This window comes from Rosa chinensis, chromosome 7, assembly GCF_002994745.2.
Source record: "Rosa chinensis cultivar Old Blush chromosome 7, RchiOBHm-V2, whole genome shotgun sequence".
Classification (NCBI taxonomy): Eukaryota; Viridiplantae; Streptophyta; class Magnoliopsida; order Rosales; family Rosaceae; genus Rosa; species Rosa chinensis.
The window spans coordinates 33,540,037-33,563,054 of NC_037094.1; the positions used below are offsets into that span (position 1 = coordinate 33,540,037).

Sequence of the window (23,018 nt, forward strand, 5' to 3'; positions counted from 1 at the left end):
CCCAACACAATGTAATATAAAATTTTAGACAAAAATTAAATTTTTTTTTTATAAATAAAGCAATTTCAAAACGGGCCTAAATTCTAAAAAACAACTTTCATTAGTTAAGAACCACAAACTGCTTATGATCGGGCATATGTGGTTGCGTACGGAGAACATAGAATAAACCGAGGGTGAAGTAACAATAGAAAAGAAATACGGGGGCAGTTTCATAATATATATATATATATATATTTTCTTCTTGCAACGGAGCTAGTTATTACATAAAATAAACCGAGTCAAGTTCCCCCAACCGTAATTGGAATGAAAATTTTACAAACGAAGCTTACCTTTCTGGTCTGAAACGCCACAGACACAATTTCTCTCTCTCCCTCTCTCACCTCTAATCGATCCACCGACCAATCCCTCGATCCCACGCAGCCACAATTCGATTCGCCATTGCCGCCTGAGATTCAAGCAGGATTTGATTCGGTTTGGGGTTTTGGATGTGATCTGTGCGAAATCGGAGACAAATGGCGGCCGGTGCGTATACGGATCAGCTGGAAGCTTACTTTCGGAGAGCGGATTTAGACGGAGATGGCAGGATCAGCGGAGCTGAGGCCGTCGCTTTCTTTCAGGGCGCCAATTTGCCCAAACCAGTTCTTGCTCAGGTTCGTCATCCTTTGGCTTTAATCTTCGAATTTCATCCTTTTGGTATTGTGGATTATTGAGCTTGAATATCGAATTATCGTAGTTGATAGTGAGTAGGGAGACTTAGAATTCTGTCTTGTCATTTTCGAAGCAACTTGACAGTCACTGGCTTGGAAAAATTGAAGTAAATGCTTGATTTAGGCTAGTTAGTTATATATATTACTGCATTAACGACGTGAAAGAGTTCGAAGAATCTTGATGCTGCTTGTGTTTTTGGAGCTGTTGCCACTGAGTCTATTGTTTCATTTGCAATTCGGTTCATTTTCGTCTTGATTCTATTTTTGTGGAGAAACTCTTCCGTGTAGAATAAGAGATAAAAGGTCCGGGGGAACTCCTACAGGAGAATTAGTAGATTTCTTACAGTAGAATTCTGGATAGAAGAACTTGCATGACAAGATGTATAAAATTGCTCTACTTCGTCTGACACCCTCATGAGTCTTCATGTTCCTCACCAGCCAAACAACCCAAAATGTTGCCAACATAGCACAGCCATCAATCACCAGGCCCTTGTTCCAGAAAACACTATTTGTTTTTTTTTTTTTCACTTAGTAAAGCCTCACAAGAAGCCGGGATCACCAGCCCAAGCCTGCCTCCCTAAACAACCTTATCCGCAAGGAGAAAACAAGTGGACTCAATTTTCCCATCGAATTCAGCATTACTTTCACATGGTACCCACTACTTAGGGCTCAAGAGAGATGCACCACTAAGGCTTTCTCTTTTGCACCATGTCACACTTATCTCAGGCTGGTACCGTAGCCTTCCAGATTGCTTGAGAGGGACCAAAAAGAGAAGAGAAGCCATCCGTTAGTTTCTTTTTATAGGACTTGCTAGGGGAAAAAAAAAAAACGTTATGATTCTGCTTGGATGGGATCAACACAACTTTTCAGTAACTCAATGAGCTCATTCACTTAATCCCACGATAAAGCAACAGGGGAAAGATTCAAGTACCAGTGAGCAATGGATTTATGTAGGCAGATACTATATACTAGGAAACAAAGAATGATAAACTGTTTTTCGAGCCCATCTGTGGACCTCTCCCTCCTCACTCCCCACCCAAAAACTGTAAAATGAAAAAGAATTTAGGCCTTAAAAGATATCTTCCCAGGGTAAGAGCAAAGAAAAAATCTGTTGCGTAAAGAATTGTCCAACCCATACTTACCATTTAGAATCTTAACCCATTTTATGCACCCCATTTTGCTTTTGATGACAGCAAACCAAAGAGAACCCCTTTCCAAACAAAACCTCCAAAGCCATTTTCCAAGTAAATATTTTTTCTCTTTGTTTTGAATTCCTATGCTTCCTCTAAACTAACCTTGCCACGACAAGTAGCCACATGTACAGGGATCTTATTACGAGTAATAGATTAGCATGCTGCTCAGAACTGCTTTGGTATATATGAAGCCTTTGAAACTTTTCAATCCTTTTGCATTTTTATTAATTTCTTTTACTTCCTGGCTGAAATTTAAACTTTGATTTAGCATGGAACTAATAGCTGATGAAGTGTTTTTTGTTTATGACTTGCAGATATGGATGCATGCGGATCAGAACAAAACTGGTTTCCTTGGTCGGCCAGAATTTTATAATGCTCTTAGACTTGTGACTGTGGCTCAAAGCAAGAGAGATTTAACGCCTGATATAGTCAAGGCCGCATTATACGGGCCAGCTGCTGCAAAAATTCCTGCTCCACAAATCAATCTTTCAGCCATATCTGCACCTCAAGCAAATCCTATGGCTGGTGCACCTGCTCCACAGATGGGTATGGGGACGCCACCAACATCTCAAAGTTTTGGGTTTAGAGGACCAGGAGCTCCTAATGCAGGTATGAACCAGAATTATTTTCAGCCACAGCAAAACCAGTCCATGAGACCTCCTCAAGGCATGACCCCTGGGATGCCTACTAGTGGATATTCCCGTCCACAACAGGGTGTGGGAGGTGGTATGGGGGGTCCCAATGTAATGAACTCAAATAATTGGCTTAGTGGAAGCACTGGTGCACCTCCTTCTGGTCCAAGAGGGATTAGTCCTTCCATGCCCTCATCTACAACACAACCACAACCTCCAGTGTCAACATCTTCCCTGGCAACAGTGAATGACTCTAAATCATTAGTTCCCTCTGGAAATGGGTTTGCATCCAATTCAGGTTTCTCAGGTGATTTATTTTCTGCAGCCCCTGCTCAATCAAAGCCAGGAGCTCCTGGGTCAACATATTCTGCTAGTAGTGCACCTACGCCATCAGCCACTGTTCCAGTTTCAAGTGGGTCCCAATCTTCTAGTAAGCTCAATGCACTTGATTCACTGAGTGCATTCACAATGCAGCCTTCTGGTGGCCAATTTCAGCGGCCCCAGGCACCGTCAAACTCAAGCCCGCAAGTTTCAGCTGCGGGTCCTTCCTCTTTTGCATCACCTGCAATTTCAGTTGGAGTCGGAAACTCTACTTCTGAAAATTCACAGCCTCCTTGGCCAAAGATGAAGCCATCTGATGTTCAGAAATATACAAAAGTCTTTATGGAAGTAGACACTGACAGAGATGGGAAAATCACTGGAGAGCAGGCACGAAATCTATTTCTGAGCTGGAGGTTACCAAGAGGTAAGGGTTTTCCCATTTGGATTAATCATAGACAATGCACTGGGTTGGATGACTAATCTTTGATTGACGATTTTGAAAACTTAGTAACTAACCTAGTGATTTCTTCTTGAAATTCAGGCCATCATTCTGCTCTTAAATGGTTTTTGTTTAAGTTTCTTGGTTGTTAGATCAAATTGGTAATGTGTGCCTCGTGAAGGGGTTGATTAAAATCATATCTTTTTGGTTGACTTCGGGATTGTAGGGTGATCTGGTGTGTTTTTATTATCATAACAGGAAATTCTTGGTAAACATCTCAGAAAGATAATGCTTAATGAAGTTTAGGTAGGGATTTGTCTGCTTTAATTCAGTTTCCTATTCTAATGCTGATTATACATCTATGTATTTTTTATTTTTTTGGGGATAGATAGGAGATCAAACATGTATGTATTTAATTGGGAATCATCCTAATTTTTTCATGATATAATATAATTTCTTGTTACTGGACACCTTAAGAATTTTCATTTACTTTTGGTACTTCGATTTCATCTAAGATGTTTATGACACCCTTAATAATGACGGTGTAGTAGAAATGAATATACTTTTACCTGAATTTGGAGAATCTTTCAAAAGACTTTGTTTGGTTCTGCAAATGCTCAATAATATCCATTTGGGTCTTTCACAGAGGTTCTAAAGCAGGTGTGGGACTTATCTGATCAGGATAATGACAGCATGCTTTCCTTGAGAGAGTTCTGCTTTTCTCTCTATTTGATGGAACGTTACAGGGAAGGTCGGCCTCTTCCAGCTACACTTCCAAGCAATGTTATGTTGGATGAGACACTGCTGTCAATGACAGGTCAACCAAAAGTGGGTTATGGAAATGCAGCTTGGAGTCCCCACCCTGGTAACATTTTGGGTTTCTTTTCCAACATCTTTTATTTTACTTTGGTTTTTATGGGTGAGATATTTCTTTCTCTTGCATTTAGGCTTTGGACAACATCAAGCGATGCAAGGTTCCCAGATGATGCCACCTGGCACTGGTTTGAGGCCACCAATTCAGGGAAACGCCCCTCAGGCTGATCGTACAGTGCAACTGAATCAGCAAAATTTGAGGGTGCCAGGGATGGAGGGCTTGGCTCAAAACCAGCTTGACAATGGGAAGCAGGATTCAGCCAACTCAAGACCTCAAGACCCTAACAGTGCAGGGAAAGAGGCAAGTTCCTTTGTGCTTTTAGTTATCACTTACCACAATCTTGCTTGAAATGTATATCAGGCCCTTTAAGTTTCTGCAGTCTCATTTGGGAGATAGGATGGGGATAAGATGATGTTATTAAAGTAAGAATAGTCACTAGCCAGGTTTTGTATATCCTAATGAGTTAGTCTAGCAATTCCAGATTAGGATTTAGTCCTAAATAATTTAGATATGGTCCTATTGAACAAACTACCTTGCTCTTCCTTTTGCCCCCCTATGGAATAAAGCATTATCTTTTGTCAAGCAACTTTTTCAAAAAAGATAGTCAGTACCACAGAGATACAAAGCCCAAGGTTTGGCCTTATACCTTTGGAAAAAGTGACCTGATGCATCCCAACTAAATAGATATAACCGGAAAGTTGTTAGTTTGAGTCACCTGCTATACCCTCTATGTCAATTATTATTCAAGATATTGGTTGAAAGTGTAGATGAAGTGCAACAGTCTTGAAAGTTGCACACTATTAGAATAATTGACTTCAGTCTCATCATATCATTTAGGAGTGACATTGTTTCGTCTTATTGGCCAACGCTCGATGTGGTGTTTTCTTGGCCTTGCCCTAGCATTAGATTAGCCTTGGTATTGGCTCTGCCCTAGGTGTTTGCTTGCCCTTGGCGTTGGATTGGGCCTTGTGACCCTGTGACCCTGGCTTTCACTTGTGCATAGACTGGAATGACCTTTTCTCATTCTGAATCTTTAAATTTATAATTTTAATTAAACTGGCTTGGCCTTTTGCTTAGGCTATGCCTTGCTAGTTGGCTTCCAGAAACCTCGATATTTTAGTTGACTTACCACATTGTTTTTTTCTCAATTCCTTTTTTTCTTTCTTTCCCAAGTCCTATATGTGCCTTTTGCTTACTTCCTTGCAAATCATTCATACTTATATATTACTGGATTTGATAGGTTGAAGAAACTGAGAATGTGATTTTGGACTCGAGAGAGAAGATTGAGTTCTATCGCACGAAAATGCAGGAACTTGTAAGTAGCTTCTATCTTTCGTTATTCCTGTCCTCCTTGTCATTAGAGGCATGCTGTTTAAATTTTGCTAAGTACAAAGGTTCAGATATATATATTTTTATGCTAATCTATAAAAATGGATGCAAGAACAATCCAGGCCTTGCTCATGTGGTTGGGGTTTCAGTTTACCTAACTAGCTATTTGCTAGAGTTTTCTGCCTCCTAAATATTGTAGGGTTAGCGAAGGTGGCCCTCGGCCTGTGAAGCGGGGTTGAGGATTTCTGGGTATCAAAAACTAAGTAGTTGAAATGCATGCTGGTTCACAGTTTATCATTTTGGGTGTCTAGTGATTCTGTAATGTTGGTTGACAGCTTGAACATACCCTAAACACAGATGCTAAATAAAATTTGATTTGGTCATCGCAAACCTCTTAGTAATCTTTCTATGTGAGTAGGGTTTACCTATTCGCTGAACTGATGCTTGAATTATCTCATAAAGTGACTTAAGTTATGAGATATAAGTACATTATTTCGTTGCCTTTGGTTCCTTGTTTGGTTAACTAGCTGTCTGGATATTTCATCTAGATATTATATACTCTTTTTTTTTCCTCTTACTTGAACAGTAGAATTCTGGTCATGGCTGACTCTTCTGTGCTTCATCTATTTTGTCATTTTTGCTTACAGGTTCTGTATAAAAGCAGATGTGATAACAGATTAAATGAGATCACAGAAAGGGCACTGGCAGACAAGCGTGAGGTATTTGCTAATTCATACAGAACCATAATGCTCTCATTTGGCACAAGTGGTATCCCTTTAGCTTGTCCTAACAAGTGATAGTACAGGCTGAACTACTGGGTAAGAAGTATGAAGAGAAATATAAACAAGTGGCAGAAATAGCATCTAAGTTAACCATTGAGGAGGCCACGTTTCGTGAAGTTCAGGTAATACCATTATTTATTTCAAGTGGGTAGTAACTATTATCTTCAGTTTCCATGTTGTGAGCTCAGAACCATGGCATTGTTCCGCGCATGAACTTGTCTGTCATTTTCCTTCTATCTGTTTTTTTCCAAGCTTTATTTTCTACATTCTCTTTATGGGTGAAGGTATTACAAATTAGGACATCCTTAGATCAGTCATATAGCTGCAAAGTATTGTTGATGTTTTGTTTAGTGACTGTCTAGATGTGTATCTTCTTTGAATGACCTAGTGTTTTATTCATGAGAAAGTATTTCATTATTTTGACTTCACTCAATTCATCTCAGGAGAGGAAGATGGAATTGCATCAAGCAATTGTTAAAATGGAGCAAGGAGGTAGTGCTGATGGTATCCTTCAGGTAGACCCTCTGCCATTAGCTATATGGGCTTATTACTATATGTTAATTTGTTTACCGCTGATGGATTATTGCTGCTCTAGGTCCGAGCTGATCGTATACAATATGATCTTGAGGAGCTAATAAAGGCTCTTACTGAACGTTGCAAGAAACATGGGCTAGACATGAAGTCAGCTGCAATAATTGAGCTTCCAACTGGTATGCAGGCTCTTGTATCTTTCCCAACCTTCGTTCTGTGTTGTTTCAATTAAGCAAGGACCCGCACTGGAGGAAAATGCCATACTATGCCCAATATCTGAATATATTAGTCTCTAAAAATGGATATCTCAAAGTTTTAAACTAATAAAAGTTAGAAAGGAGGGAAGTTGTGAGAAGAACATGGAAATTGTAAATAAAACTTTAGGAGAGATATCTGAAGAAACCTCATTATGTGATGGATGAGTGATCTAGGATGAATATGATGTGCCTGACAAACAACGATTATAGAAATTAAAATAATTCACCTCTGTTTTATACAAAATTTTTTCAATACATGCATGGAAAATTGTGAAAGTAATTGATTGCCTTGGCTTCATCATTTCTATTTGTAAAGCCATTGTACCACAAAGGATAATCATGAAGGAGACCTTAACTTTTGGAGCCAAGGCAGATAATTTTTAAAGAATGTGACTATATTGTTCCATATGCACTCATTATTCTTGAAAATTACCTTATCGCATTCCATAATAATTTGCCTTCTTATTTTGGTTTTATTGCATGACATTTTTCATGTGATGGTTCTTTAGGTTGGCAACCTGGAATTCAAGACGGAGCAGCTGTTTGGGATGAAGATTGGGACAAGTTCGAAGATGAAGGTTTGTCATAAGTTTCCTAGTGCAGATTTTCTTGTTACTATACCTCATGATTGTTTTTTCATCTCTTTTTCCTATTTGATATGCAGATGCACTTTAACCAAAATGTAAAAATACTTGTTCATTCTTACTAATAGGAGTTCCAATAACTTTTCAGGATTTGGCAATGATCTCATAATTGATTCCTCAACAAAATCTGTCCAGAGAGAAAAGGCTTCCCCAGATCGTAGTTCAACTGCTGATTCATCATCGGTTACTGATGGAAAGTCAGGAATTTCTTACAGCAATGGTGATCATGCACATGAAAGTGAATCTGTTTTCACCCACGGTGAAGATGAACATGTAAGAAGTCCCAATGGCAGTCTAGCTGGAAGGACTGCTGTAGACAGCCCGTCTCGAGACTTCTCAGACATCCACTATGGTAAAAATTCCGAAGCAGATGGAGAAACACACGGGTAGGTGTTAATATAATTCTCTCCATGCTATCTGTCTATGCTAATGCTGATTGATACTTTGTATTTCTGGTGACAGAAGTTTTGATGAATCGACCTGGGGTGCCTTTGACAATAATGATGATATTGATTCCGTTTGGGGATTTAATACTGACAAGGGCAAGGTGAGACTAACATCTAAAGTACTGCTCTAGCTAGTGATTATAAGACAACAGCAAATGCATTGATGCTTCCCATATATGATGTCAACTTGCAGGGCACAGATTCTGAGAAGCACAGAGATTTCTTTGGATCTGATGACTATGGTGTCAACCCAGTAAGAACTGGATCCCCCAATGCAGATACCGCCTTTCAGAAGAAGAGCATTTTCTTTGAAGACTCTGTTCCTAGCACACCAGTCTCGAGGTTTGCCAACTCGCCAAGATATAGTGAGGCCGGGGATCACTACTTTGACAATTTCTCAAGGTTTGATTCATTCAGCAGCAGGCAAGACAGTGGTTTTTCTTCTCAACCTGAGAGGTTCACAAGGTTTGATTCCATGAATAGCACTAGAGATTTCGGCCACTCAAGGTTTGATTCCATAAGCAGCAGCAAAGACTTTGGCCAAAGTCATGGCCACACAAGGTTCGATTCCATAAGCAGCACAAAAGATTTTGGCCAGAGTACATACTCTTTCGATGACACAGATCCATTTGGCTCTTCTGGCCCCTTTAAGGTCACATCAGAGAGTCAAAATCCAAAGAAGGGATCTGATAATTGGAATGCTTTCTAACCGGCAATCCACTGTATTATCTGTACCTCACAAAACCCCCATTTTTTTTCCCATTTTGTTCAAGGCTTGTGCATTGTAGCCAATTTTGTGTGTTGTATATCTTAGAGACAATGACATACGTACTATTGTTTGTATGGCCTTATTGTATTAAATGGATGGCAATGTACTATTTGATGTATACGAAGATGAAAACGAGTAAAGTTGATTTTTGTTCTGTTCTTTTCCCCCAATGACAAGTTCTCCAAGTTTTCTTACGTTGCAATTTGCAAAACTATTGAATGCAGACGTGATTACCCTTCTTTTGGATTGATGGATTCCATAAACTCTTTCACGTAGATGTGATTATCCCATATGCTATATGCTCTAATCAATTTCATATGGCTAGGAAATCAAAAGAATGTGCCATAAGACGTCAATGATGAAATCTCAATGGACTAGCCAGAGCTGCAATATTGAAACCAGTTTCACTATTTCAGGCTGAACTCCCAAATCCAGTCATCGATTTTGGGGTGGAGGCATGTTTCGTGGAAGTTTGAGCATGAGAACTCCAGAAGAAGTTCCTTTGTTTATTATCCAAGGCATTAGTGACTTGAGGGGGGCACTTGAAAGAAGACATTACATGATTAGGTTTAGGTATATCGCATAAAGTTTAGCTGGTGAGACTCTAGCCAGACTAGTGTTTCTCCAACCACTCATAATTACCAATATTTGTTCTATGTTGGATTCCAGGGATAATAATAATATCACTTTTTTGGGGTTCTAGATCATCCTGGCTTGGAGTTGATTGATAAATATGCTATGTGGGTTAGTGATGAATGGTGAAACGTACTACTTGGGCAGATAGATGGATTCCTGGTGTTTCTGGGATTATGCTCCACGCTCAGCATTTGGCTGCTTCCATATCAAAAATTTACTGATCTGGTGGATTGGGTGAATTTATGCTGGAATTTGAGCATCACATTACAATGGAGGACACTATTAATTCTACCGAGTCCATCCCACTAGCATCTGCTTTGGTTCATTTGGCCCTATGAGAAATCTGGGAGTCTTCCAATTAGATCTGGTTACCATAAGTCATGGTGGCAGGCTTAAACCCTCATTGCGTTGTTAATTCTAAGGTCTGGAACTGGAAGTTTCTTTGGGAGTGCCCTGGAATTCCATAGGCTAGTAATTTTCTTATGGAGGTTTGCTATGATTCTATTCCTTAAATGGTCAATTTGCATTCCAAGAGCCCTGATTGCTGGAAGAAACCAAGTCTCTCATTTCAGGCTCAACTCTGCAACTGGAAGCTTCTACTGTCATCAAGGGTCTTTCTTTAGTCAAGGAATGTGCTTTTCAGGAAATTATCATTATTTCAGCAGTCTATTTCTACACAGAGAGGATGGAGTGTGCAATACCCAATTACCAAGATCCATCCCTCTTTTAACTTGACAAGCAAGCCAAGCCACAGCTGAGTTTGAAGATCTCTTAAGTCTTAACCAAATTCCATTGACAACAATGAAGCATAAATTGAAGTCTTCTAATGTCCTTGAGAAGAGGGTAGATTTCCCAGGGGATCTTCTGAGACTGATTCTTGATAGCCAAAAGCATCTGTTCAGAATCAGTTTCAATAATGAAATCCTGGAAATCATGTGATTTGCCAACTTCAGCCCCTCCAAAATAGCAGAAGCTTCAGAAACAATGGCATAATTTGAAAAAACAGAGATAGTGGAGCGGCTGGAGCCTGCCCCCAATTGCCCCAGATGATTTCTAGCAAAAATACCATCTCCTGCCCTCCTTGTAACATCATCCCAAGCACCTTCACAATTAATTTTAATCCTTCCAGGGCAAGGAGCCACCCATTTAGAATCATCAGAGTCTAAGATTGGCAAAGTAGCACAAATATGAGCAGAAAGCCAGAAACTTTAGTAGTATTGAGGAATTCAGCAATGGCGGCTCCTATTCTATGAATAATGCCGATAGGATTAGGGGACAAATGCTCATAAACAATTTCACATCTCGCTTTCCAAATATTTCATAATGTAAGATCCACCCAACACATAAGAAATTTTGAACCAGATTTAGAAGATGATAGTTGTGTGAACACCTTTAAAAGCCAATCATCCAATGTAGTCACTACTGCAGGATCAATTTTATAACACAATGGAATGCCAAACCAAACCTGGTTTACCCAAGGGCAAAGAAATAGAACCATGCATGTTCCACTGATTCTGGAAATTCCTTGCAGATAGGACACAAAGGATTAGATACCACCTCCTTCGAATAAAGACCCTTCATAGTTCATAGTAAGTAGCAAATTCAGACAAGCTCTCCATAAGAAATGCTGTGTTTTTTAATTTGGCAATTCAGAAGCCAAATGTAGCCAAACATGTTCATACATACCATATAATCCTCAGAGCATTGGGTCGAAGAAAGTTCTTTAATTATATGATGCAAGTGCATACAATACAATGTAATGATCTCTAACTTTATCTCTATTGGGAATATTAGATGAATGTGTAAACTACTTCAAGTGTATGTCGAGTAATGGTTGTGATCCAAATGTTGATACTTATACCAAATTGATTGCTGGTTTCCTTAAAGCCCGGAAAGCGGCAGATGCACTGGAGATGTTTGATGAGATGTTAAGTCGAGGATTTGTTCCTACGATGGGGACTATAACCTCTTTTATGGAAGCCTTATGTAGCTATGGTCCACCATATGCTGCTATGATGATCTACCAGAAAGCAAGAAAGGTCGGATGTAGAATATAATTGACTGCTTATAAGCTATTGCTTATGCGCCTTTCTAGATTTGGTAAATGTGGAATGTTGCTAAATATTTGGGATGAGATGCAGGAATGTGGTTATGCTTCTGATATCGAAGTTTATGAGTATGCAATCAGTGGACTTTGCAACATAGGGCAGCTTGAAAATGCTGTACTTGTCATGGAAGAGTCTCTACGAAAAGGTTTTTGCCCAAGCATACCTATAGCAAACTAAGTAAACTTCTTGCTTCAAATAAGTTGGGGAGGGCTTATAATAAGCTATACTTGAAGATTAAAGCTGCTCGTCGTTTTGACAAGACACAGAGAATTTGGCGAGCTACGGGATGGCATTTCTGAATTGACATCTCAGTGCTGCCCAGATATAATCTTTCTTTCCTTCTGAAGAAAGTGATTTTCATTGATCTGTGCAAATGCATTCTATACAATATATAGCAGTATACAAGATTATATTTACAGAAAACATTCAATTGTAATTACAACAATTAACAAGCTGCTCAATCCTAGCCTTGTAACTGATGCTAAACTCTAGCCATAACAGATCCTTGACAATAGCAATATCAAGCTGGAGATAAATCAATTAATGGAGGAGATTTGGTTATTGTTACTGAAGCTTGATTTGAGGAAGAGATATGCAAGGAATCTGTGGTTTTAACATCCCCCGCAGACGAAGTGGTGTTAGCTCAGTGGTTAGAGCACCCACTACCTAATGACGAAGTCATGGGTTCGAGTCACCATGGGGGTAGGAGTGAAATCCTTTGGTCCTCTTTAAGAAAAAGAGAAAAAAAAAAAAAAAAAAACATCCCCCCGCAAACTTGAGGGTCCTGGACGCACACGTTTGTTTGACAGCAAGGAATGGCGATGCTTATGCAATGGCTTGGTGAGCAGATCAGCCGGTTGATCTACGGAAGGAATGTAACAGACCCTATGGCTCCCAATGGAAACCTTTTCCCGTACATAGTGGTAATCAAGTTCTATGTGCTTCGTGCGAGCATGAAAGATGGGATTGGAAGCCATGTACGTGGTGCTCAAATTATCACAATGCAATAACACAGGAAACTGAATATTAGCACCAAGTTCATAGAGAAGATAGCCTAACCACATTGTGTCAGCACAAGCATGAGCAAGGGAATAGTATTCACTTTCTGTGCTAGAGCGAGCAATAGTGGGCTGCTTTTTAGAGCACCAAGAGATGAGATTGGAGCCAAGGTACACAAGATAACCAGAAGTGGAATCCATGTCCAAGAGTGCCCTTGACATATCGGACAATGCGTTTGGCGGCAATGAGATGTGGTACACGAGGCTGACTCATAAATTGAGACACCATGTTTACTGCAAATGCTATGTCAGGACGAGTGATAGTAAGATACTGTAATGATCCAACCAATTCCCGAAATGTGGTTGGATTGTCAAGAAGTTGTCCAGCAGTAGCAGTATGATCAGACTTGGCAGACAGTGGTGTACTGACAGGCTTGCTCAACAAAAGATCATGCTTAGAGAGAATATCATGAGCATATTTAAGCTGGTTTATGTGTAGGCCATTTTGATGAGTAGTAACGTGTAAGCCAAGAAAATAATGAAGGGGACCTAGGTCCTTGATGTCAAAACCTCACCTAAGACACTGTATAAAGCTCTGAAGAAGGTGGTTGTTACTCCCAGTTACCACAATATCGTCAACATATAATAGAAAATAGATAATATGTGGACCATGACAATAAATAAATAGAGATGGGTCTGCAAGACTTTGAGTGAAACCAGCAGATAACATAAATGAGCTCATACGATGGAACCAAGCACGAGGTGCCTGTTTCAATCCATAAAGTGCTTTGTTAAGTTTGCAGACGTGGTGAGGTTTTGATGGGTCAATAAAGCCAGGAGGTTGTACCATGAACACGTCTTCCTTAAGAATGCCATGAAGGAAGGCATTCTTGACATCTAATTGCCTGAGAGGCTAACTTCGTGAAACAGCAATAGTAATCACAGTACGAATAGTTGCAGGCTTAATAACAGGACTAAATGTTTCATCATAATCGATACCTTGCTGTTGATGGAAGCCTTTGGCAACAAGACGGGCCTTGTACGATTCAACAGAGCCATCTGATTTCTTCTTGATTCGAAAGACCCATTTGCAACCGACTGCATTCTGAGAAGGAAAGGGAGGCACAAGGGTCCATGTGTTGTTTTTGAGCAGAGCATTGACTCCTTCTGTCATGGCCTGACGCCATTCTAATTTCTGAGAAGCTTGGGAGTAACAAGTGGGTTTAGCAAGTTCCACCAAGGAGATGAGAGCGCGAGGAATAGGATAGCGAACCATGCCATCAATTAGTTTTCGGGGCTGAACAATCCCGTCCCGGAGACGAGTCACCATGCTGTGATGAGAAGGTGCTACGATGGGTTGATCGACCGCAGGGGCTGCAGGGGGTGGAGCCGCGTCAGGTGCGGCTACTGATGGTGGAACAGAAACCTGCGGCAGAGGAGCGATGGATGGAGGAACTGGAGCGGGCGCGACTTGGATTGCGGAGGAATGATCGAGAAGTGGGGGCCCAGATGAAGGACCGACGGTGGAGGACGCGATAGGGGTCACAGAGGCTAGATTTGGGACGGAAGATGTACTTGGGCTCGTTGGAGGTGGAGCGGGCACGACGTGGGTCGCAGTTGGGTTCACTGCGGCCTGAACGGACTGAGCCGCCGGCGTGGGACAGCGACGTGCATACTAGATGAGGGGACGAGCAGGGGAAGAGAGCACGGGCTCAGAGGGAATGGTGTCGTCCTGGTGAAGCTGGGTGAGTTGCAGGGGACGTTGGTATTACAGAGGTGGGAGTTGAAAAATCAACTAGATCAGAATGAGAGGAAATGTGACCATTAGGAGATGGAGGCTCAGCAGGTGGTGCCAAGTCTGATGGGGCCAAGACTGATGGCAATGGGCTCGGCAGGTGGGCCTGCGGAGGAACCGGGTGAGACAAGAGCACAAATTCTAGCGGATCAGTGGTAGTTTGTAACCGTAAATCTTTAAACGGAAAAGAATTTTCGTTAAATAGAACATGACGGGACACATAGGCTTGACCTGTTTGGGGATGAAGACACCTATAGCCCTTATGATTAGGGCTGTATCCTAAAAAGACACACTCGACACTTTTACTGGACAGTTTATTGGAAACATAGGAATCTAAATGCGGAAAACAAGAGCAACCAAAGACACGAAGGGAGGAGTAGGATGGAGGAGTGCCATAAAGACGAGAATGAGGAGTTGACCAATTGAGTACAGGAGTAGGAAGTAAATTAATAAGACGGATAGAGGTTAAGGCTGCTTCCACCCATAAATTTTGAGGAGCCCCAGATGTAAGGAGAAGTGTGCGAGTCATGGTGGCAATGTGACGGTGTTTGCGTTCAGCGAGGCCATTTTGTTGCGGTGTATGTGGACATGAGAATCTTTGTTGTATTCCTAAAGACTTGCAAAAATGAGAAAAGGCAGTATTCTCATATTCTGTACCATTATCACCCTGAAGGTATTTAATAGCCCCATTAAAAATGTTTCGAACCATGGAAACAAGAGTTTGAAAATTCGATAGCACCTCATTTTTGCGGCGCATTGGATATATATCCATGTATAAGGTGAGAAGTCATCAGTGAACACAACATAGTATTTAAAGCCACTAACCGACAACACAGGAGACATCCACACTTCACTATGAAGAATATGAAAAAGTTCGGAAGCAAATACATTATTCGATGGAAAAGGTAATTGGTGTGATTTGCTAAGTGCACAATCACGACAGAAATTACGAAAATGAGAAGGGAAACCAAGAGTTGACTTTAGGGCATCTAAGACAGCAGAAGATGGATGGCCCAGACAATTATGCCAGAGAGAGGAATGGACGGTTGTGAGAGCATGAGGAATGGTTGTGTCAGATGACAGGAGAAGGGGATATGGCTCATCTTTACAAGGGCCCTGAAAAAGGAGACAACCAGTGCGTAAGCAACGAATTTGATAAAAATCAGGAGCAAAGAAGAAGAAGACAAGATGATCCTTAGTGAAGCGAGCAACATATAAGAGATTTTTACGAATGGAAGGTATACGTAAGACATTTTCTAAGGAGAATTTGGAATGGCCTACAGAGAATGGAAGGTTACCAGAATGGGTGACTGGCATAGAATCACCATTACCTATATAAACATTATGAGGACCACCATAAGGTTGAGAATTTTGAAGTGGCATAGCTGTCATGTGATGAGTAGTGCCAGTATCAGGGTACCAATTGGGATCACCGAAATTATGTGCACCAGCAAAGGGAGGGGCAGTGGATGGGCCAGCGAAACGATGTGGACACTGAGAGAGATGATGCTAATTTGTGTGACAATTCGGACACCATTGTGGACCTGGGCCTAAAAGCCCATTCTGCCAATGAGGACGTGCTGGCCACGAAGAAGATCCGTATGGAGGAAACACGGGCTGCGAAGTGGGGAAGGGGCGAGATGCACCTCCACGACGGCGCTGGTAGTGGCGACCGCCGTTGAAGGGGCGCCGGAAGTCCCGTCGAGGTGGAGGGCCACGGGAATGGAGATCTGTGGTAGATTGGGACTGGGCTTCGACGGTGGAGCCACGGGGCTGGGCTTCAACGGCAGAACCTTGATGAAATAAGGCTGAAGCACGAGAATCAGAGGAATGAACATGTTGCTGAGCTTCAAAAGCTAAGATCCTTGCACGCAGATCAGAAAAATCAGGGAATGTAGATTGGGCAAGAGCTGTTTGCAGCATGAGATATTCTTGACCTAGACCATGGAGTGTGGCTACAACAAGATCGGCATCAGAAATTGGTTGATTGATGGAGGCCAGAGAGTCAGCAATTGACTTTGCTTGTTGGAGATATGCATCGACAGTTTGTGTGCCCTTTTGGAGATCAAAGAGTTGAAGCTTGAGACTTGTAGCACTGCCAGCAGACTTCTGAGCAAAATGGCGAGACAAGCAGTCCCAGATGGATTTGGAAGTGTCAAACCCAATGGTAAGACGAGCTATGTTTTCAGTTAAGGAGGTATTGAGAGTGCTCACAATTTGTTGATCAATTGTGACCCATTTTGCATGTTCAGGATTGGAAATGGTCTTAGCCGGAGTGTCTTTGGTGGCAGGAGTGGTGATGGTGGCATCGGGCTCAGGGATGGTGCCATCCACATAGCCCCAGAGATTTGCACCACAGAGGTAAGGTTTGATCTGTCGGAGCCAGACTAAGTAATTAGTTTCATTAAGTTTGATGAACTGAGAAGTGTTTTGGGTAGGAGTGTGGGAAGAGGAAGAAGCAGCCATGGATGACAAGAGAGAAGACACAGAAGAGACAGACAAGAGGAGGACAGAAAATGGAGGTGAGGATACAAGACCTAGACTAATACCATGAAGAAAGTGATTTTCACTGATTTGTGCAAATGCATTCTATACAATATATAGCAGTATACAAGATTATATTTACATAAAACATTCAATTGTAATTACAACAATTAACAAGCTGCTCAATCCTAGCCTTGTAACTGATGCTAAACTCTAGCCATAACAGATCCTTGACAATAGCAATATCAAGCTGGAGATAAATCAATTAATGGAGGAGATTTGGTTGTTGTTACTGAAGCTTGATCTGAGGAAGAGATATGCAAGGAATATGTGGTTTTAACACCTTCTACAGCAAGTTATTGACTTACCTGCTAGAAGAGTGGTTGTTCTAGTAAGTGCATGTGTGACACTCCTAAAGAATCGAAGAATAGCTCGATCAATCCAAAGGAAAACTCGATTTGCTGCAAATTTGGCATTCAGTGTCCGAATCGTGATTGCTATACCTTTTTGGAAAGGGAACGACGCCAGAAACAAAACTTGTTGCTTTGCCACGACGTGTGGGCTTTTTCGGGATCGTTTCGGACCTCAAAATTGCGTTTTACTATTTTTCAGAATTTTCGGATTCAAATTGGATTTGTTTTGTTTTGACCCGTGAGCTTTAGAGATTCATTGTTAGTCGCCCTAGGGTTTCTTTTCTCATATATAAGCAATCTTAAACGGCTACAGAATCTATCTTTTATCATATTATCAATTAAATTGAGAGTTTTTCTCATCTATCTCTGGTGGACTCCAGATTTATCATTTTAGAATTTATTGCTTGTAAACTTAGGTTACTTTCAACTGCGTCACATAAGCTATAATTTCTGCATGCAGCTGGTATATTTGTCTAGGTATGCAATTTTGTATTAACTGGCTTTTGACTTTTGTAGGACATTGTATTAGAGATTGGTTTGATAATGGAGCTGACATTTTATCAGGTAAGATCTTCTTGTATCTTTAATCATCGGTAGTTTTCATAATAGCAACTCGTCTTTGCAAGTTTCTCACATGGAAATAGATGGGGCCACAAGTCTGTTTAAAATGTCTGGGGCAATTCAATTTTATCTTTATGCAAGCTGTTTTTGAAGCTCCGATTTAGCAAACTTCAGACTCAAGTTTTGTTTCTTTTGCTATCAACATGTACCAAGATTTCTTTTTTATTTTTATTTTTTTGGGTTGCTCCCTCAGTCACACTGTAAAAGGGTTCTTTTAAGTAGAATTTCTTTGAATTGCAAAAGAAATGGATTTTTTTCTTTTTTTCTTGGATGTATTTAAATCTTTTGTTTTTATCATGAATGCCTTTGCACATTTCACGTTTGTCATAACCAAATTATTAATTGCAAGCAGATGACCATGCTCAAACATTAACCAACTCCCAAGAGATAACCATGCTAAAATCTGGCTAGCTGATCGAAGATGCTTCCATTCATAACCTTGAATGGGAACTTTGCTGCCAAATCATGGAATCTGTAATGATGGAAAGTCTTGAGTAAATCCTCAACAACCAATACCCCTCCTCTCAATTTGGAGTTGGTCTTAAAGCTCTTAACTAGCTAGGTTATTGGGTAACGGTTGTAATAACTCTTGTGGCTGAGCCATGTTTCCAAAGCTTCATATCGCATAGCAATTAAAGCAAAACCAAAAACTGTCATTGAATAGGCTTGTGAAGTTAGTTTTTTTTTTTTTTTTTTTTTTTTTTTTTTCCGTCACTCTTCTTTTTGTTTACTTATTAATGTTAGTATCATTATCCTGTAATAAATCATTATCAAGCAATGATGACGCTAGTTTTGCTTGGAGACCAAGAATTCTTGGTCCTAGGACGACAAGATCAAGCAATGAGTTGAGGGATAAGATATGATTCTGTTTAACAGACAAGGTGATGGAAAAAGATGGTCAGCATAATCATTCAGGATATTTCCTCATAGAAGTAAGAAGTTGGATCCATTCAATGTTTAGTTTCAAATGAAGATGGTCTTTCCACTTAATTCTAGTAAATTGCTTATCGTATGTAGGATACATTCTACAACGATCTGAGGGATCCTTCTGCCTTTTCTTATAGTGGATCTATATTTGATTGGCTTAGACATTCAAGAGATGATGCTCTTAAAAACTATAAAGTGGAGTGTGTCTTAGCTGGAAAATTTCAAAAGAAGAGAAAAGCAGTTGTTTGCAACATAACTGGCTCAAAATTGCCTCAGTTCCAAGGTGATGATATGCACAAGACACAGTTTTGCAACTTGAAATTTCAACCTGCTGATATGTCACCAGATACACACTTATATTGCTTTTTCATGCCCTATAAATTTTGTCGTACTTACATAATTGGCTCTATGTGAACTTCATGATTGGATGTATTTTCAATTCAATTTGACTGCTTTAGGTCAATTTCTTATAGAATCTATCAGTTTGTCAATAAACCAATCTCCCTCCTCCAGGGTGGTTGGGTATGCAATTTATTGTTAGCATTTATTTTGTCCCTCTCTTATGGTAATGCCAATGGAAGATTTCAGCAGGTAGGCAGTCGTTATTATACATTTAACAGTATAACAATGTACAATTTTATATTGTTGGGAAAGAGAACATTACCTACTTATACTTTTACCTTTCGCGTTATTGCATTGTTTATGTTTCTATGGAAAACCATAAATAAAGGTTGTAGACCATGCAACATTTGAAGTGATATCAGTAATACAACAATGTATATAACGAGCATGAGAATCAATAATACTAAAATTAAGAATTCTAGATTTCTGACACAAGATAATACTACCACACTGACCGTCGTTTATTGCATTGCTAAACTGTGGTGACATGTCTGGTTTTCTTTGCACACAATTCCTCTCCGCTCGTGTTTATAGTTCTGTTCTTATAATGTGGCAATATATATAACGAATTGATTTGGGGACTTTTACTTGGTACCAGCTGACGGCAGACACAGTTGTGATTAATGACATAAGGTTGCTTCATCCACTCATCTAGAGGATATACAGAACATGGCAGCTTATCCAATACTCTTATTCTAATTGAAGCTACATGTACAGGAATATAGTGAAGGATTGTACGTATAGTGCTACGTACAAAGACGACTATCAATGACAAATGGATTCCGGAGAATCCCTGCTACTTTTCCAATAATTGCTATTTCCTTCTTATCAATGTAATCTGAAAACAACGTACGTTGAGGTTCATAGTTATGTTCAATTAAGAGCGTAATTTGGTTTTCTTCACAAAATGATACAACCGCATTGTATTGTTGTCTTTGTAAGGTTGGGAAGTTTTCAATAATCGAGTTTCCATTTGGGAGTTTTGGTTTCATTAATGAGCAACGTATGAAGAATCTGTACAAATTGAAGGGATTGGGAGTTCTCTATTCTAGCCAATTTAGAGCTTCATTGACTAAGCTCATGCAATCTAACAAACTTGAAGTCTTCTAAAGCCCTGCATAAAGAGTGCATCAACCCAAAGAACCAGAAGAGAGGGAAGTGAAGAATGAATTTTTTTTGTTTTTGTTTTTGTGTTACCTCTTTTATCTCCTTCCAACCCAATTTTAAGAATGATTAATTTTACCTCTTTTATCACCTTCCAACCCAATTTTTTCTTTCTCCCTTTGATAATTGTGGGTTAGAAATTGGTAATCCTTCATCAAAAGTAGTCTAACACAAGTACAAGGTGATGTAAGTATTGAATTATCTTTTTAAGACTAGCTGCATAAATCTTGAGATTAGTAACCATGCCGTCTCTGCTAACTTCTTGCGGTGAGATCAAGAGGAACAAAACAAGTCCTCGCAAATAATGTTGCACCTACTAGTTCACAAATTTAACCAATTGCAGGTAATACGATTTGGAGTCTAATCAAAGATTTTATCCATTTAGTTGAATATGAAATATAGACTCATTGTTCATTTTTAATGAAAGTTTGAAGATTGAATATGAAATATAGACTCTTCGTTCATTTTTAATGAAAGTCTGAAGATTTCATTAATGTAAGACTTTCTTACAGAAGTCAGAGAACGCAAATATCTATGGCCTCGTTAAAACCTTTTCCGAGTAAAACCCAATTGGGATAAAATCTCAGACAAAGGAAAGAGTACCACGCGTTCATATATACAACAAATTAAAACAAAATTTATTGACATTGTTGTCAATTAATCTTAATAGCTAGGCTATTTTCATGCTAATATCAGCTACCATCACCATTGCAGGTCACTCCAAAGCAAGTTGTTCTCCTCAGGACTAAAATTGATTGACTCCAACCAATCCGAACAATCTTCATCAGCTGTCTTTTGTTGCTCAACCGTACTTGGGACCTCCAACAAAGACTCAACCCAGTATGCACCATCCTGAAAGCCAATCGATCCTCCACACACATTATTGCTTCCAGATGGATCAAGGTAACCTTTTCCAGAGGATAAATATGGCATATCATTGCAACCATCATAGGCCGCAGACATGGATGATGTGGGAGCATAAAGAAGGATGCTGTTTTCCTTTTCTTCAGCCATATCTATATTACTACTCTCACCATTAAGAACTGGTTCGTCCTTTTCTATACCCATTTCTTTTAAGAGTTCCTCCCAGAGAAAATCTTCCTCTAGCAGCATATTAAATATCCCATGATCGTCCCCGAATGAAGGGCCTGCCTGCATCTCGGCTAATGGTTGCTGTCCACCATTTTCCTCACCTTGAAAGCCAATTGCGTGAGCTTCTGAGGGTGCATTATCATCTTCAAAGCATTCCAATGACTCTTCTAGTTCAGCTGCGAATGCAGCATCATCTTCTGATGGCATTGTTAGCGGTGCATTATCAATGGATGGCACCGTTCGTTGCCGCTTCGCTTGTGGCTCAAGCAACTCTTCTTGCTCCCTATTTGAGTTTTCTCCATCATCCAAGCCATAATTGTTTTCAAGAACCTCTTCCTCTTCACGTTGCTTTCTCTTCTTTTCGATCTTGGTTTTGGGTTCACCATTCTTTCGTAATAGACAAAGAACATAGTCTTTCACTATTTGTTTCTTGTCTCTCAGTGATCGATCAAGGTAGAACTCATGCAAGATCCAACAGCCGTTGTGCACCGAGTCTTCGTTCTTGTAAGTATATCTTTTCTTCAAGCCAACAGCACGACCAGTTTCAACAGATCGTACTGGCTTGCCGGAGTCGTCGCCCTTCCAGGTGCCACTTCCAACATTCCGGCGCACACGCTTGTCTGTGGAACTCATCTTCTTGTGTTGGGTGAAGAAGTAGATGTCCTTTTTGAGCCTCAAGTCGTGTGGTCTTTTGGTCTTGAAGGCCTCCCATATCTCCCAAGGTTCTTGGTGACCGTAGAGGTCGCAGTCGAACACCACGCGGTTTCTGCCGGGCACGTTCTGTCCGCTCAACATGGGCTTGAGGTAGAAGAGAACTAGTTCATCTTCCATGGGGCAGAACCTCTGGCCAGGAAGGTGATTGCGTCTGCTCTCCTCCATCGAAAACTCTTGCTGCATGTTTATCTTGCTTTTCTTGGTTTCGGAAAGAAGTGTTTATGGAAAGAAGATGAGTAGCTAGGTTTTTGACGGATAGAATTGTTTCTGGAAACAAGACGAGTGGCTCGGGTTTTGATGGGTTTGGAAACTTAGGGCTACAGTTTATAGAAACTTAGGGCTTCGTCGCTTCCATCAGTTTATATAGAAACTTGGGGCTTCAGTTTTTGAGGAAGGTTCCCTCTTGAGCACGACACTAGCCTATGAGCCAACACGTGTCCTAACCTTTCTAAAGATTCCTCCAGCTCACTCCTATTCCAAACGACTACATCAAGTATTGAAATAGACATACGCAACCATGATCCTACTCACCAAGCTAAAACAGTGAATCATAACCATAGTGCAGCAATTAAGATCAAAATATAAGGGTCCTAACAATGAACACTCCTACCAATATTATACCATACAAGATGTCTCTAACGTACGACTAAGCTCATTGTGCAGAATTAATTGTGAAGTTTTGATGAGTTCGGATGGAAAGGACGTTGTAATATATGATCCCACAGAAACTAAAAATATAG

General features: G+C 40.3%; 3 protein-coding genes and 1 pseudogene across 4 annotated transcripts; 3 read left to right on the forward strand and 1 right to left on the reverse strand.

The window, feature by feature from the left end:
- The first annotated feature begins 264 nt into the window (after positions 1-264).
- Positions 265-9,094, forward strand: LOC112176223 (actin cytoskeleton-regulatory complex protein PAN1). 2 transcript variants are annotated; one of them, XM_024314050.2, is made up of 13 exons: positions 265-650; positions 2,215-3,277; positions 3,939-4,157; positions 4,240-4,466; positions 5,407-5,481; positions 6,143-6,214; positions 6,301-6,399; positions 6,721-6,792; positions 6,873-6,987; positions 7,575-7,643; positions 7,798-8,095; positions 8,172-8,256; positions 8,349-9,094. In XM_024314050.2, exons 1-13 carry the CDS (start codon positions 513-515, stop codon positions 8,862-8,864), a joined length of 3,048 nt encoding a protein of 1,015 aa, XP_024169818.1. In that variant the 5' UTR covers positions 265-512; the 3' UTR covers positions 8,865-9,094. The 2 variants fall into 2 exon arrangements, with proteins under 2 accessions (XP_024169818.1, XP_024169819.1); XM_024314051.2 differs by having other exon boundaries at positions 8,175-8,256.
- Positions 9,095-11,380: 2,286 nt separating this feature from the next.
- Positions 11,381-11,967, forward strand: LOC112177798 (annotated as a pseudogene).
- A 6,828-nt stretch (positions 11,968-18,795) lies between these two features.
- On the forward strand, positions 18,796-19,972 carry LOC121050412 (snRNA-activating protein complex subunit-like). The gene is made up of 3 exons (XM_040510208.1): positions 18,796-18,911; positions 18,997-19,249; positions 19,904-19,972. Exons 1-3 carry the CDS (start codon positions 18,864-18,866, stop codon positions 19,930-19,932), a joined length of 330 nt encoding a protein of 109 aa, XP_040366142.1. The 5' UTR covers positions 18,796-18,863; the 3' UTR covers positions 19,933-19,972.
- A 1,202-nt stretch (positions 19,973-21,174) lies between these two features.
- LOC112177799 (NAC domain-containing protein 2-like) lies at positions 21,175-22,461 on the reverse strand. The gene has a single exon (XM_024316054.1). It carries the CDS (start codon positions 22,459-22,461, stop codon positions 21,175-21,177), a length of 1,287 nt encoding a protein of 428 aa, XP_024171822.1.
- Positions 22,462-23,018: the final 557 nt, after the last annotated feature.

Coding starts and splice junctions, on each gene's coding strand:
- LOC112177799 (XM_024316054.1), bottom strand. CDS start 22,461: ATGCAGCAAGAGTTTTCGATGGAGGAGAGCAGACGCAATCACCTTCCT.
- LOC112176223 (XM_024314050.2), top strand. CDS start 513: ATGGCGGCCGGTGCGTATACGGATCAGCTGGAAGCTTACTTTCGGAGA. Junction 6,400..6,720: donor CCACGTTTCGTGAAGTTCAG/GTAATACCATTA, acceptor AATTCATCTCAG/GAGAGGAAGATGGAATTGCA. Junction 6,793..6,872: donor GTGCTGATGGTATCCTTCAG/GTAGACCCTCTG, acceptor TTGCTGCTCTAG/GTCCGAGCTGATCGTATACA.
- LOC121050412 (XM_040510208.1), top strand. CDS start 18,864: ATGGAAAAAGATGGTCAGCATAATCATTCAGGATATTTCCTCATAGAA. Junction 18,912..18,996: donor CAGGATATTTCCTCATAGAA/GTAAGAAGTTGG, acceptor TATCGTATGTAG/GATACATTCTACAACGATCT. Junction 19,250..19,903: donor TCAACCTGCTGATATGTCAC/CAGATACACACT, acceptor TTTACTTGGTAC/CAGCTGACGGCAGACACAGT.